The sequence below is a fragment of the Ambystoma mexicanum genome, chromosome 13 (genome assembly GCF_040938575.1).
Source record: "Ambystoma mexicanum isolate Mex_15411 chromosome 13, UKY_AmexF1_1, whole genome shotgun sequence".
In the NCBI taxonomy this organism is placed as follows: domain Eukaryota; kingdom Metazoa; phylum Chordata; class Amphibia; order Caudata; family Ambystomatidae; genus Ambystoma; species Ambystoma mexicanum.
The window spans coordinates 95,162,800-95,179,065 of record NC_090938.1 but is presented as its reverse complement, the minus strand read 5'-3'; the positions used below and the strand labels follow the sequence as shown (position 1 = coordinate 95,179,065).

The following is a 16,266-nucleotide window of genomic DNA, read 5'->3' as shown; positions in this document are numbered from 1 at the left end:
TGGCTGAATACCACTGAATTAAGGTTGAGATAGAGTTCCCGGGTGGAAACAGCACTTTGAATAGAAGTTTTTATGTTTCTTAGCAGTATTAATCTGGTAATTTGATGGTAATTGGGTGCTGTGATATTTTATATTGCCTTGTTCTATGAATCTATTACATTAATCCTCCATTTTCCAATTGAGTTGTACTATGAATTTTCTATATGTATTTGATGAGAATTGTACTATATGATTCTTTATGTATATCAAGGTTGAATATGTTAACCGTATCACATTAATATAAAACAAAAGTGGGGGTTTACAGGGAGGAGACAGCAGTGCATTCTAGGGATGTGGCAAAGTGGGTGCCAAAGGTGGACAAGCAGATTCTAACTGCATTCCCTGCCTCCTAATTATCCAGAGTCTCCCTCCGACATTCACTCAGAGCGTCAGATGCCGCCAGGGGCAAAGGAATGTTCCATAAGCCTAAACCATCTTCAGTCCATCTTTCTACAGCTTATAAACAAAATCAGAGCACAGATCAGCTGAACACTTACAGTTCCAAAAGTCGCTGGCAAAACTCCAGGGCATCTGGACTGATCCGCTGCACAGCATTCTGGCTGACGTAGAGCTGCTGCAATGATCGCAAGCCATACAGCCAGCCCTTGTTAAGTTCTGTCAAGTTATTGTACTCCAGTTCCCTGCGTAGTTGAAGAAAGATATGCATTACAGATTTTCCAAATAACTTGCAAAGGTTGAACAGATTAATCAACGTCTTTGTGAATTATGCACTGACGTCAGGTCTAAACATGGTTCTCTAGCTTGTGATCACAGGACAACAGGCAAATTTCACAAGCCAGTACATAATCCCAGAACCTACCAAACAAGGGAATCAAAACCACGTGTTAGTTTTCGTTCAGTAAGATCTATCAACAGTGAGAAAAAGAAAATTTTGGAGGTGTGGAATAAATGTTTGGTAGATTAAAGACAGAACAAATATCAAAGACAACAAAATAAAATATGATGAGCATTTTAAGCTTAGTTCATTTCCCAATGGTCACTCATGTGGCATAATGTGCCATATAAGGGCCTACCCATCACAAGTGTTACAGAAAGCAGGAAATAACACCCAATCAACAGCATACCTACTACTGAAATCCAACAAATGCTTCCTATGATTATTTAGGAGAAATAGGTGCTGCATTAGCAGCGAATAAAGAGGATCTCTTATAGTATAGTATTACCTGTTGGTAAGATGGCCAAAAGCATAAATATGCCTCTTTTCATATACTGTAATTGCTGGCAACAAATGTTCGCTGTACAAGAAAACTATATACATAAAAGACAGTGAATGAACCTAAGAGGATCAAATTCATTGCAATAAAACCCAATAAAGTCGGTGGATTTGGGGGGCGACTACCATCTCAACTTTGGGACCCTCTGCAGATTTGGCGCAGGATATTACTTTTGATGGTGGGCTGACTGAGCCTGCGTTCATCCCCATCAGGAGGCGGGGAGAACAGTGCACCCAAACAGCCGGCATCAGTCAAGAAATGGGTGTTCAGTCAATTACGGATCATTCATCCAATCACAACCTTGCACCCAGGAAGGGCTCTTATACAAAAGAATTGAAGTCACATTCCAGACAGACATCTTCAGGTCATTCAGAACTGGTACCGGACTGACCAAGGCCTGGAGTCCTGGGATACTTGCAGCATGTGGCGAAAGATAGCCACCGCCACTCACATACACAACGAGGGATCAGGGACAGTCATGCCCCACTACAGGTCGTCGAGGCAATACCCCCCCCCCCCTCCATTTAGTAGAATGAACAATGGGGTTAAAAGGACTTAGCCATGTAAAACTGATTCTACTCTGTGGAACCATATAACAGGCCAAAATCCACCACCCGCCTCGTCACATGGGAAACAGAGGGGATAATCTCTCTGGTACACTACGGGTGTACCTCAGTTTACAGCAGTCTTGCGAGTCAAAGCATTTTAAGGCAGAGCATACAAAAACATAGCCATGCTGTCAGTCTGGATTTGTACCCTGTAGGAAGAGAGACTGCGGATTTCAGCCAAGGTTTTGAATTTTAACTAAGGCTCTAAATTTCAAACAAAGGTGAAAACTGACCCCACTTGTCAACAAGGGTGTGAAACTCAGTTGAGACAATGGACTGAATTTGATGCGAATCAGTACATTTCAAACATATATTATATGTAAGGTAAAAAGGAGGGGCTTGAATTTGCTACCATAAAAGCCATTTTGATTTGAACCCTACACCACAGTTCACTATGAACTGAGTTTCAATGAAATCTGAACTAAATGTACTTACTAACATATCCAAATTACTAATATACATCTCCCACGCTAATGTTAAAGGTAACTCAGTCTGTCGCCCTGTCTTGCAAAATATTTATGAAAAGCCGGTTTATTTTAAAAGAGACTAAAATGTGCAGAATAAAAAACTTGTTTTGCAGTCAAGACGTGAGGAATGCAAGCCTGGGAATGTAGCTCCTGTTTTACACAAAGTGAGCTTATTGTCTAAACTGTTCAGGAAAATAGAACTGAGAAATTAACACTTTGCATCCGTTGCCTGCCTGAATTTCTGTGTAGAGGTGACAAGATGAACACGTGTCAGACATTTCTAGAGGGTTGGATGAGGTTAGGGAGAATTCTCAGAAATGGAGAGCGCCAGACCCTTTTTCCCCCACTCTCATGTATTTTAATGTGATTTTGTACACAGTTTCCTTTGGTTAAACTCCATAGGCATCATCTTTTACATTGTGTCACACAGCACCCTCAGTGCATTGGCACAGGGAATTCTTTCAGATTTGCTAAAGGTGTAAATACCTTCTCTGGGATAAACTACCGTTTCCCAGAGCAGTAAAGTGAAATTGACTTTACTTACATTTGTAACTTTCTAGACACTGCACACACCATCTTACAATAGGGTGCTGGAGGGGTTACCCAGTACCGCCTTTTGCCTAGCTTCTCATGAAACAATGAGATGTTAGTCTTTTCTCAATGAATGGCTGGTGGCAGTGGTTTCGTTTTAACTACCAAGGTGTGCATTTACCGCGGGCTGCGTTCGCAGCTGCAATAAAGCACCCACGGGTGGCATTTTTGTCAAAATGGCCCCCGGTCATCTTTTTTCACCATTTCTTTGTGGAAAGGTCCTTCTTGAGATTTACTCTGCGCGCCAAACCAGGTTTGGTTCCATTGTTCGCTTTGCCTTTGGCGGGTTTCATGAATCAAGCCTGCCTCTGGATCCAGGGTGTATGGGGTAGGCAGGAAGTGAGGGAGGTGCCCGAAACTCCCTGTACTTAGTCCCCATGGAGACCCAAATGCACTCTGTTGTGATTGGCCGGCTGACTGTCCGGCAAGGACAGCCACCCTGCAGGGTGACTTGACAGCTAGGCTGGAATGAATGGGAGAGATCTGAATAAAAGACGGGGCTTTTGGCTTGGAAGGCAGAGCCGACCACTGCACGAATTAACCGAAGAAGAACTTGAAGGACGTCTGCTACAACTCCTGGAGCGTTCGTTTGCCGGTGAAGAACTGCTGCTGTGCTGAAACTCCAAATTTGCAAGGTCGACTTCTCCCTTTGAGTTGGTGGGACAATCAACTCCAAAGTAAGCCACCGGGACATCCATCTTGCAGCCGGTTGAATTGCCACAGAGTTGCTGCTGGAAACTGTATGGCCAGAGAGCGGAATACCAGATTGTGTGTGTTGCTTTTAAACTGGCCTAGAGCTTCAGGAAGATCTTCTGGACTCTAAGGAAGCAGGACTGACTGAGCCTGAGCCCCCACAGAGTGCGGGACCCCAGAAGCAAGGAAAGCCCACCTCGACAGCCACTGAATTGAAGATTGCCGGTGCGAGCAGTGACCGTCCCATTGCAGTGCAGGAGTCCCCAGAAGTTCTCCCTCTTGTCCCCACGACTGAGGCCCAGGAATAGTGACATCTGCAGAGCTGCACAGGAACAGAAGTCATCTGCTGCACTTTTCTTCATTCTAAAGGAACTGTAAAGTCCGAGAGAACTTACCTCTTACTGTAGAGTTGCTTGCTTCTTATACTACTCAAGTAGAATCAGCTTGTGGCCCGACTTTTGATTCTTCTTTTCTACAAAGACTTCTGTGCAAAGACTTTCTACTTGCCCACAAAGAAGTCCTTCAGCTCATATAGACTTTTGCCTACTGACTTTGGCTTAGCCTCTTCCTCTGAATGACATATTGGGGGTTCTGAAAGTATTTGCCAGTTTAGGAATATTTGTGGTTTGTTTGTTCCAAATAATCATTTCCTTTGGCTTATTACTATATGATTCTAAATGCAACAGTGATATATTAATGTCCCCAGCACCCTAGCAATTGAAGTCATCTGAGGGTGTATATAGTGTCTGTGGGCCATCCCAAAAGGGTATTTACTGAGATATTAAGAGTATGTATTTGAGTGTTGTTGTTATATTGCTCCCCTGAAGAAGGCTCATTCTAACTGACTGATAAATTAATAATTGTTTATTCAAGAAACATTGAGTGCAAGTTTATTTGAATACTTGTAATTGTAAATCTCAGTGTAACTCCACTACAGCTCACATTGACCCCTCTTGAGACAAGCCTGACTGCTCAACACGCTACCAAAACGGTGTAGTACAAGCTTATACCAAAGGTTGGCTTTCTATACCTGTAGTCAGTTGTTTGTAGTGTTACCAGAGTACTGCATTCAAACTTTGCATAACAGCTACTTAACAAAGGGAGGTGGTTTTGATGGAATGATGTCACTAAAAGAGGCAGAGGTATGCCTTCTATAAGGGGGACATGCATTGATGGGAGGCGACAGTCAGCGGGTTTTAAAAATGAGCCATCGCCAGCTGGCTTGCTCTCAGGCTGGGGCACTGTATCTCAGGCACTCTTGATCTCCGGCATTTGCTGGCAGGCAGGGGAAGAAACTTTGTGGAGTTCTATCAGGCTGAGATGAGTGAAGCAGACAGGGAAGAGAAATTCTGGCTGGGTGGAGAGAGGAACCCTGACTTTTCTGCAGGGGGGGCTCACAGAATCAAGCATTATAGTTGGTAAGTTTCTAGTAAATTGAGGTGCGAGGTGTATTAATGATTTTTACAACAATATTTGATAGGCAATTGCAGACGGGGGAATTTTGTGTTTCATACAAACGTGGCTAGTTGTTCCATGTGTTTTTCCTTGCCAAGTAGCAATGGTGTAAATATAACTGAAGGCAGTGAGCTGCACAGAGTAATTGCTATCTTTCAAGGATAGCCACGTTCTGAACTGCAACACTAGAATTGTGTCTGAAGCTTATTGTGGAGAGCTAATTTATCGCTGGCAAAGCAACAGCAGAATTGTTTTGTGAATATTTCTTTTGCATTGTTTGAATCACAGAAAAAGTTATGCGAGATTGCTGCGCATTGCAGGTCTTGTATTGATATTTTGCATAATTCTATAGATAACTAAAGAGAAAGATGAATTAGCCTCAGTACTTACTATATGTTCTGGTTTCTTGGGTTGGCATACAGATTGATGCAGAACAGGTTGTAAACTCATTTACCGCAGGAAGTAGTTCACTTTATAACATGTGGTAAAATACAGAAATAAACTGGTCATTGAACTGGGTACTTCTCAGGGGCGGTTTACCTGAATGACTTCAGTTTGCATGGTAACGTGTGTCCCGAGATACTGCCAAAAGGGCATAACGTGGTATTGTAAATAAAATACCACAGGAACATGAAATTATGATTCATAGCGTACCGGGTTCGGTCCTGGTTTACCGTTTGTAATCCCGGCATCAAAGAAATAAGGCAACTCTGTATTTAGGGCTCGCCACCATACCACAAAATACCACAAAAAGCACACCAAAAATGCTGAAAAATATCTCAAACACATTTATGGTGCAGTGGCCGGGCAGCAGTAATTACTGTGGGCGTGTCCTTGCATAATATAGCATATCCATATTGTGTGTTCATTCTCTGATCTAGTGCTGTGAGGAAAGTGTTAGAAACCGATCTGTGCACACTGACTTGTTATTGTCTTATTGGCAATAGTCCCACCATGTCGGATATAGAAGCTGGGTTTTCTGAACTGTCAGCTTATCTCGAAACAAAACTCTGCTTTCGCAACCTGGTCATCTAAAAATCTAATAACGTTCAAAGACCGATTAGTATTGAAGTTGAAAAAGAGGCCCATGAACATATTTTTGATGAAGGAAGCATAATACAAATGTATCTTCTTGCATTATTTAAAGCTTCGGAGCGCCAACGGGAGAAAGATTATATTATCAGGTTGTGCGGCAAGCTGTGGTTTCTACTACATAGGTTCATCAAGCTACGGGGAAAAGATTGAGGTCATTAGTAAGTTGCAGTATAATTTAGAGGCAGAATGTGAAAGGGTGGAAAAGATGAAGGCAGAGTTAAAACAGAGCTAGACACAGGACTTCAAGCCAAATGCAGCAACCTTGATGCACGCTTGGTTCAGAGAGACCAATAATTTGCGGAAAGTGAGCAAGAATTAATTCATTTAAAAACTGTGTTAAACAATGTACGACAGGATAGAGAGGTCGCAATCTCAGAAATTCAGACAGTTTGAAAGCAAAGGAATTATGTGCAATGGAAAGTGAAATGTTACTAAAGGTTGAGAATGAAGAAAAACACAACTTTATCAGGCTTCAATCAAATGATTATCAGGAATAATCATTAAAGTCAGGAATGAGAATGCTGCTCTTTGCCATGAGGCACATCGCTCCACGCGCAGTGCAAAGAAATGGAATAGCAAATCTCAAATCTCAAGAAAAGGGTCAGTGCACTACATTCACTGAAGCTGAAATATATCACAGTTCTAGCCAGGGAAATCTGCAGGCTTCTGTCCAGCTGACAATAGCTATGATCCAGTATTAGAGTCTGAATCACCCGCAACTGCTCACACATGTGCTCATCCACAAAAGATTTGGGGACAAAATGACATCCCAGAATGCACCATTTAGCGCCTTAAAAATTATGAAAAATATCAAATCTTTGATCAGACCATTCAAAAAAGGAGGGGACAGCTCTATCGAAGATCTGGAGTTAAGCTATGATATGTTAAAAACCCTTCAAATCCCTAGGGAACAATATGGGCGGTACTTTCACCTCAATTTAGATGCAGTTTCTGCCAGTGTTCTCTGAGGCCTAAATGAACAGGAAAATGGGTCACTGGCAGATTTTGAGATAAGAAATTAGACACCAATTCTCGCCCGATCAGTCTATACAGCAAGCCATGAAAGCTGCTTATAGCATGTCTGCACAACCAAATGAATCCCCTCGCCAATTCTTTCATAACTTAAAAAAGGCTTTCTCACGTTATATGACCTTCAACCCTCACTCAGCAAAACTATTTCTATGGGCTTCAAAAAGAAATTGCTCTAAGCTAATCTGTGAATTTGATAGGGAAAAACCATTAGAATGAATCGTTGAACAGGCAACTAAACTATATGAGGTAATAATTAATGAGAAAGAAGAGTAACTAAAATTAAAGAAACAAAATCAAAGGCTACGGATTCCACACCAGCAATTCTAGAGGTAGAATCGGTAAAGATGGCACTAGAATCAGCCCAAACTCTGTCAAAGAATGCCACACCACACTGACTCACTCTGCAGGGCACACCCTGGATGTTCGGATCTCCTCAGACCTCCCCTTCTTGAACCCTCTCACCACTTTCCTCTCTGAGTGACCACTTCCTTCTCACCTCTCTCTACCCTCAGGTTAAGCCGACTCCAGCTTTGGCACCTAACTTCTTGATCATACGACCCAAGAAGCGTATGTCAGTTGAGGCTTTTGCCACCACTTTTTCTCCTCTCCTCCTGCACCTTTGGCTGACTCACACCCCAACACATCCCTCTCTAACCTTCATCGCTGTATCTGTAACACTCTGGAAGTCCAAACTATAAAAGCCTCGTCAAAGCAGGTTCTCCCCTGCACGCCCAGCACCATCAAGCTCCACATGGACACACTTGGCCGATTTCTGCAACCACTACTTTGCCACTGGAACCTTCTCCTCCCCCCTCAAGCACTCCCTTGTGCACCACCTTCTTAAGAATCCCTCTGCCGATCCTTCCTCTCCAGCTCACTATCGCCGATCTATAACTCTTTCCTGGGCAAAATCCTGGAAAAGCTGGCCCTGTCTCATAATATGCTGGTTGTCTCCACGACTACTAGACTGTCATCCAAGCTGCCAGAAGCACTGAAATATCTCCCTCTACTCCCCTTCCCCACCGCCCAGGGATCGTATCTTTCCGGCTCTGAAATCTCTTCACTGGCTGCCTGTGGCTGCATGGATCAAGTTAAAGACCCTTTGCATCATCCACAAGGCTTTATGGGGCCTGGGACCGCACTACCATTAACTTTCTCTTCCTAAACAGCTTCCATCTCGAGCTCTCTGCTCATCCACCTCCAACTCTGAGGTCAGATGCTTCAACAAGCAGAGAGTGGGGGCAGATCTCTCTCCTCGGCTGGGGCCTCCCTCTGGAACAGCCTCCCTGCTTCTATCAAACTTGAGCAGAACCACCTCTGGTTCTGGAAGCAACTCAAGACCTTCCTTTTCACTTCCGCTTTCTCACTTCCTCTATCCTGCTGACATCCTTGACTGCTCCACGCACTGGTCACCTGGCTACCCTCTGAACTCGGGCCCGGGCTCCTGCATATCCAGTTGCCCTTGCACTGCCTCCGGGCTACCCCTGCACTGAAGGGTTTGTACCTGCAACCCTACAGTCCCTTCTCTCAGCAATTATGAGCCACCTGATGGCTGCACATAGAGTTACCTGCACCTCTCCCCCACACTTGCGCAATCTGAATGACAAGCCCCAGTAAGATTGTCGTTCTGTCCTCCCTTTGTTCTCCAGTCCTTGTCGCACGAGAAACACTTGTGTACAGGCCAGTTGTAAATTTCATATCAAAGGGGTGTGGCTCAGAGACCACTACCCCATGCTCCTATGTTCCAAGCCATTAATCTCAGCGACAGACAGACATTCTTACATTAGTCCTAGGGTGGGGTTTTGCCATGACATGCTAGGTCTAAATAATGACCAGAATCAGATATACAACGGTCCATACCATAACATTAGGTACCCAGAGTAGATTTGACCCCAACAATGGTGTATGGCCACCAGGAAAGACGAGGGTATGTAGACAGATTAATTAAAATAGAAGTCAGCGTAGGGAACAATTCCCACCACATGAAAGACAAAATGTGAATTATGTAGCTCGCCAATATAGTCAGTCCCCACCAGTCAGAAAATGTTCACCCCATGTTCCCCACCTCCTGTGTCACGGGAATTCAGGGGGAACACAAATCTCCTGAAAGGTGCCAGAACAGGCCTAATCGGGGAGAATTCAATCATTACCAGTCCAGACCACAAAGGGATGAATTCAGAGACATGGACAGGTTACAATGCTTCGAAGACCAGGTTAAAATGCTGTACGAGCAAATAGGGATATTATGTGCAGTTCAAAAACACAACCAAATGAAGGTTTAGAAAGCCATAGGAGTGACCTTGCACCATAGTGACGAGTGACTACTAGCTATTTTTGTCATGATGTGAACACAGATGCCCATGAATTACCTTTGAATAAACACAGTTGTCTAATGAATTAAAACCATTAAAAAACTAATGGATGAAATTGAGCCAGGGACCAGTAACACACAACTTGGATTTGAACCAGACAATTCAGGTGTGTGGAAATGAGGGGCAGGAAATAAGAAATGATCAGGAAACCCCAAAAGAGCAGCGCCCTATATGGCAATTTAAAAAGAATATGCAATATAGAGGAGTCAGGATCAACATGTAGTTCATCCTTACTTGACAACCAAAATACAGCTTGTACCCCCACAAATATGAACATTCCCCAAAAAGCAGACGTAGTTCTGTAACTTGAGGAATATTTTGAACCACATAAATTCCAAGAGACAAAAATGACAGGTACCATGCAAAATGCATTTAAGTGTCACACATCAGAAACTGACATTCTGTCACCCGTTGCTTGCGAAAATACACAGTCAATAGGTTCCAGAGTGGAGGTAAGTTGAAAGGACACAGACAATGGGGAAAGCACAATGAAGGAATGGGGAGTGGACATAAACAGTTCTAAGTCAGAGGGACAGTCAGTGGCTACACTTGAAATGGGTGCCGAGTCTAGGAGAATAGACAAAGAAATTCACATAGAAATGGTCCAAAGGGGAGGTAAGATGTAATTTCGTATATCCCTTTGCCTAGCAAAAAGTCAGGCTGGTCTGAAAAAAAGTGAGTCCTGGGATCAGTAGCAAATCACACTTTCTATGCATAATAGAAGAATTTGAGGATAGATATTATTCTCCTATCACTGTTGAAGAGCAAAATAATATGTTTGCAATGATTGACACAGGTACCCAAGCAACAATAAGGTCAAGGGAACTGATCCAAAGCATCAAGGAGGGGTGATCTCCACAAAACTCTAACGGTGAGGCAGAGTGAAGGCCCTCTGCACAATTTCAATGGGAAAGAAATACCTATCGAAGGTGTCACTGAGGTTGACAAAGATAGGTAAGCATAGGATGAGACAAAGTGTTGGTCACACCCATTAATGACATAACCTTCATTATAGGGACAAATTGCCTGGAGGAGTCGGTCACCTCCCATTGATGGGGTAAATGGGGTGTTGTGGTCGTTAGCCAAAGAAAAAACAAACCTAATAAAATAATGACTGAGCAATTGCGTAAAGGAATGCACACAATTGCTAAATCAGAAAGTGCAGTGGAAGTAGATCTTCAGAATGGCTGTGTGGCTAGTGTTACTGTCATTCTCATGTGTCAGGATGTCAGGCAAGGAGAAAAAGAAGCAATCTTTAGAGTTGTTTGGCTCCTAAGAAGAACTGGCAGAGCGAGATGAACACACATTGCATTTTTTATTTAGATGAGGAAAACTGCAAGCCAAATATTGCTGCAGAATCAGAGCAGGAAAAATACATTTCAACAATTGCAGAAATATACATGGGAAAAGGGCACCTATGTACCCCTATCCATGTAAATGGGTATCCTGAAATGATTGCAGCCATTTTGACGCTGGAGCAGGAAAGGAGTTTCATTAATAAAAAAGTGCTTAAACGAATACTTGACAGAGAGGAGATACCAAGTTTTAAAATCAAGTAATTTTGGGGTTGGATGTCCCAAAGTTAGGGCAATGAATTGTGGGTCGATGCATGCTAAAGATTAGAATTGGATCCCAAAGCATTCATCACAATGTTTGGATTGTAAATGGAAAACAAAATAAATTCTATTTGGGAAATGACATTATGCCGTGTGCGTGAATGGTGTTAGATTTCTTGAATCAGAATGCCTGATCTAGATTGGGTGGCACTGCACCTGAATTTGAAAACAAGAGACAAGCTTACCATTGTGCCCAAATGCCATATGCAAATGAGTCAAGTGAAAAAGGAGGTTACCATTCCTGCATTTACCAGACAATTTACAACAACATTAAAATAGACAAAGCGGCAACTGATTAAAGGTCCTGATGCATATGTGTGCCTAAATGAATCCATGACGTAGCAGGAGATAGACAGACTGCGAATATGCGCCATTGGTGGAGATCGAGGATGGCCCCATCCGAACACTGGTATTTGTAATAAAGTGTCTCAGGACATTCATTTGGAAGAAAGAAAAAGCGTTTGTGATGGCAGTGCAGAAATCCAACTACACTGATTATTTCAGCAACCCAGTGATTGGGAATATCCCTGAAAGCTATTTATCCCCCACAGGATGAATTACCTAAATCAATGGATTGTAAACAAAAGGGAATATTTAGAATTCAGTCTCTGTACCCCTTATGCACCAAATGAAGTGATTTGCTGTCATCAGGAGAATTGTGTCCTATTTGAAATTGGTGAATCCGAAAGAGAAAAGCAGCAAATTGAAGTAGAGGCCCACATTTCAAAATATTTGGGCATAGCAGCTCTTCAAAGAGACAATGCCACTCAATTAGAGGACAGTAGAGAGGTTCCCTCCTTTGGAGGATTACCCAGAATTTTCTAAAATGGCAGAAGAGCAGATTGAAGTGGCAGGTGCTTGCACAAAAGATCACTTTAGGAAAATATTAGTGGAATTCAAACAGGTGTTTGCCAAAGATGCCCATGACTTTAGGCTGACCGATTTACATGTTGCCACACTACCAGAAGGACATGGTAGGGAGTCAGTAGTTGCGTGACAATATAGGATACCCCTAGCATGCCTGGAGTCACTCACTGAAATAATTAAAAATGTGGCATCATCTAGAGGAAATATTAGGCCTATTCACAGTAGGATCAAAAGGTATTTACCAATGTGGATATTGCAGGTCCGTACTGGTGTGCACCACTAGCTGAAGACATACAAAATGTATTTGTGTTTTCCTTTGACAAATTACAGTATGCATGGTCCCAGACCCCTATTGGGTAGGTCAATAGTGGGAGTGAATTTGGTATATTCCTCAGCAAGTTACTCAAGATGCAGCTGAGAGAGGATCCATTGTTTATGTGGATGATGCGATAATCAAAAAATGAAGATTTAAAAAGTAATTTTAATTAAATTACACATATGCTCTGTCAGCTACAAAAGGCTGGGGCAAAATTATCTTCACACAAAGCAGTTGTGTAGAAAAAGTGTCTTTCTAGGCTAGGAAGTAACAGACCATGGGTATACCCGCAAAAGAAAAAGGTGAAAGCAATTAAGAAAATAAAAGATACCATCAACCCAAAAGTCTAAAGATTTGGCAAGTAATGACAGATTACAATAGGAAATGTGTTGAAATTTATGGAGAGATTACACAACGTTTGACCAAATTGCTGAAGCAGAATGTACCCTGGAAATGGGAGAAGGAACAAAGTGACTCGATGACCAGATTAAAGAACTGTTTGATTAAAGTGTTAGGTAAGATTTTGTCAAGTCCAACTGGTGTGGGACTTTACAAGGCTCATATGGTTGGTATTAGTGACCCAACTTTTAACATAGGCCTGTACTACACAATTTAGTAGAGTGGCTGAGTAGCTTTGCCCATCTTTGAAGGGGTACGTTAGGGAGAATTTTCAGTTTAGCGCTAAACTCCTCCCACCTTAGAGACCCAGACCCACAGTTCTTTTGCTGAACTTTGAGACTTTGTACTTTTCATTCTATGTTTTTCTGTGTGTTTGACTTTGGAGTCTGACAAACTGCATAGGCATCATCTTTACATTGTTGTCATGGGTATCAAGAAGGTAGATGGGGCAAGCTGGGTGGAGGCTTGGCAGGACTGGCATAAGCACACAAAGAAACCATAACAAATCCCTCCTTTCATTCCTTCCTAATGTTTGTAGTAACTTCCTGGTTACCACTTCCTGTTGCCAAACAGGAAGTGCATGATAACTCATGAGCTCTCTAGTGTTTGGGTGTGGCTGGCTATATAAGCCACACCCAAGATTCTTCCAGTGCTTTGTGTTGCTTACTGTGAGCTGTATCAGCAACACACTTGCTGTGCTCTGGATCAGCCAGCATCTGCTTACCTGCTCCGGATCATCCTACTTCGGCTTACCTGCTGATCATTCAGCTTCAGGTTACCTGGTTTTTACTCCACGTGCAGCTATCTCCAGTCAAGAGGGGACTTCTACACCGGCACCTGTAAGAACAAGGACAGCGCTAACACGCGCACATCAGTAACGCTGCGCAAACTCGCCGAAACTTCCCGCGACGCTGTAATCCAGGTTAGTTGCACGAGCGCACAAACCCCTGTAAGAAAGAAGAGACATTCATAGCGCTCGCTCCAATAACGAGGACATTGATTTCACTGCACGCTCTCCCTCTACATGCGGTGCAAAACCACCAAGTCTCCAGTAGTGCTGAACCCGGACTCGAGCCGCTAATACCACAATTTCTCCTGCAAGGGAAAGGGAGAGACATTACCAGGCCTGCTCAAATTAAAGGCGCTGAGCAAACCTACCAGCAAAAAGCTTCTACACGCAGCGCTACTCACCCACAAAAATACCGCCAAACAAAGACAATACGGACAAATTTGGACACTTAACATTCACTGCGCAACGTTCACTTGTCGGAAGGACTTTCTAGCCAGTGAAGAAACTGGAGCCTTGAACTCTCAGCCTCGCTGTGAATGCATAAAACAGTGTTTGGCAACTGAACTCAGCCTACAGACATTGGCACCAATCACATGAGTGAATCGCGCCCCTGCAAATGCAGGATGGAGTGCACACCCTAATAAAGATCAAGGTAAGCCCATAGGGGGACATCACAGCACACAGTAAAGAGAAGGGAAGGGCCCAGAGGAATCGGGTGAATTCAGGTCTGAGTGTACACATTGTATTTGACCGGTATCCTCCGGGTGAAAGAGGGGACGTGAAGACTCGGGGGTCAAGGGAGGCTCGTCCATCGCTCCTGCAGAGACACGGGTGAGTGTGACAATTGTGACACAGCACCTTCAGTGCAGTGGCACTGGGAAGCCCCTTAGATTCCCCAAAGGCTTAAATACCTTCTCTTGGTAAAACTATGGTTTCCAAGAGCAGTGAAGTGAAATTGACTTTACTTACATTTTGTAACTTTCTAGACCCAGCACACACTATCTTTCAATAGGGTGCTGAAGGGGTTACTTGGTATCCCTTTTGTCTAGTTTCTCATGTAAAATGTTTTAGGTTACCCTTTCTACAATTAATGGCTGGTGGCAGTGGTTTACTTTTTACTAAAATTGTGCGATTTTACCACAGGCTGCGTTTGTCAAAATGGCCGTCTTCTTTTTTTGACATTCTTGTTGTAAGGTCCTGCACCAAACCAGGTTTGGTCCCTTTGTTTTGCCCTAGGCGGGATTCACAAGTGAAGCCCGCCTCTGGCAGGGGCAGGCAGTGAGGGAGGTGCCCGAAACTCCCTGTGCTTAATCCCCTTGGTTACAGGAATGCGCCCAAAGGTGATTGGCCGGCTGGCTGTCCTCAGAGGACAGCCACCCCGCTGTGTGATTGACAGCTAAACTGGAAAGTGGGAGAAACCTGCATAAAAGGCAAGGCTTTCTGGCTTTGAAGGCAGTCGACCACTGGACGAAGGAATCCTAAGAAGAACTAAGACACCTGCCGTAACTCCTGGACCGTTGGTTTGCCCGGTGAAGCCCTGCTGCTGTACGGAAGCTCCGAATTAGTTACGACTAGAGAAGCCCTGCAAGGAGGACTTCTCCCCTTGGGTTGGTGGGACTAATCAACCCTCGAACTTGTTTCGACATCCAACTGGCTGTACTTCCACTGCTGATGCTGCAGGAACCGTAGTACCAGGGAGAGGAACACCAAACTGAGTGGATCGCTTTTAAGTCGGACCCGAGCGCCAGGTAGATCCTCCGTACTTCCCTGAAGCAGGACTGACAAAGCCTGAGCCACCTTAACAGAGTGCTGGGCCCCTGACACGAGGAAAGTCTGAAGTGGTATCCGAGAACCGCAGTGTTGCTATTTGCTGTCAGACGTGAGGAGCTGAAACCACGAAGTGCCGCTGAAGTTTGCCCATTGCTACCGCGGACCTTCCCATTGCAGTGCAGGAGTCCCCAGACATCCTCCCTCTTGTCCCCATGACTGAAGCCCAGGAACACCAGGATCTACAGAGCTGTACAGGAACAGAAGCCAGCTGGAACCATTTCTTGTAACTAAAGGTACTGTAATGTTAAGAGTTACCTAGTTGTGTAGCCTTACTTGTTCTCAGTTGACTTATCTTGGTTGCTCTTGCAGAGTTGGTTACAGCTTTGCCCCTCACAAGCCTCCCAGCTTGTGGTCCTTCAAGTGAATCCTATTTCTACAAACATTTCTATAAACACTGCAAGACTTACTTATCTTCAGCTCCCCTAGACTTTGCTCAACTACTGTCCTGGCTCCCTGAGAGAGACTTCTTACCTCAGACTGTGCTTTTGCCTTTCCCCCAGGAGTGGAAGGTTTAAAAAATACGTACCAGTTTATGAATTATTTGTTAACCTTTGCTTTATTCCTCTATTCCATCTTTAAACTCAGTCAGTAGTTCACTAAATGTACCAGTGGTAAATCAATGTCCAGTGTCCTAGCTATTTAAGTCACCTGAGGGTGTAGGAAGTGTGTGTGCCATCCCCAATGGGCATCAACTGATTTAGAGAAAAACAGTGTGTTTTGAAGTGTATTATAATTGTTACATATTTTGCTCCCTTCTAAAGGAGGCTTATATAACCGACTTAAATTATTAATTGTTTAATCAAGAAACCTGGAGTATAAGTGTTTATTTGAATAACTGTCACTGTGAAACTCTAGGTCACA

General features: G+C 43.6%; 1 protein-coding gene across 1 annotated transcript in view; it reads right to left on the bottom strand.

The window, feature by feature from the left end:
- Positions 1–16,266, bottom strand: part of LRIG2 (leucine rich repeats and immunoglobulin like domains 2) — a 274,622-nt gene that overhangs the window by 165,944 nt on the left and 92,412 nt on the right. Inside the window, exon 7 of the mRNA XM_069633358.1 lies at positions 537–680. Coding sequence (XP_069489459.1) covers positions 537–680 — 144 coding nt within the window. The remainder of the gene's footprint in view (positions 1–536; positions 681–16,266) is intronic.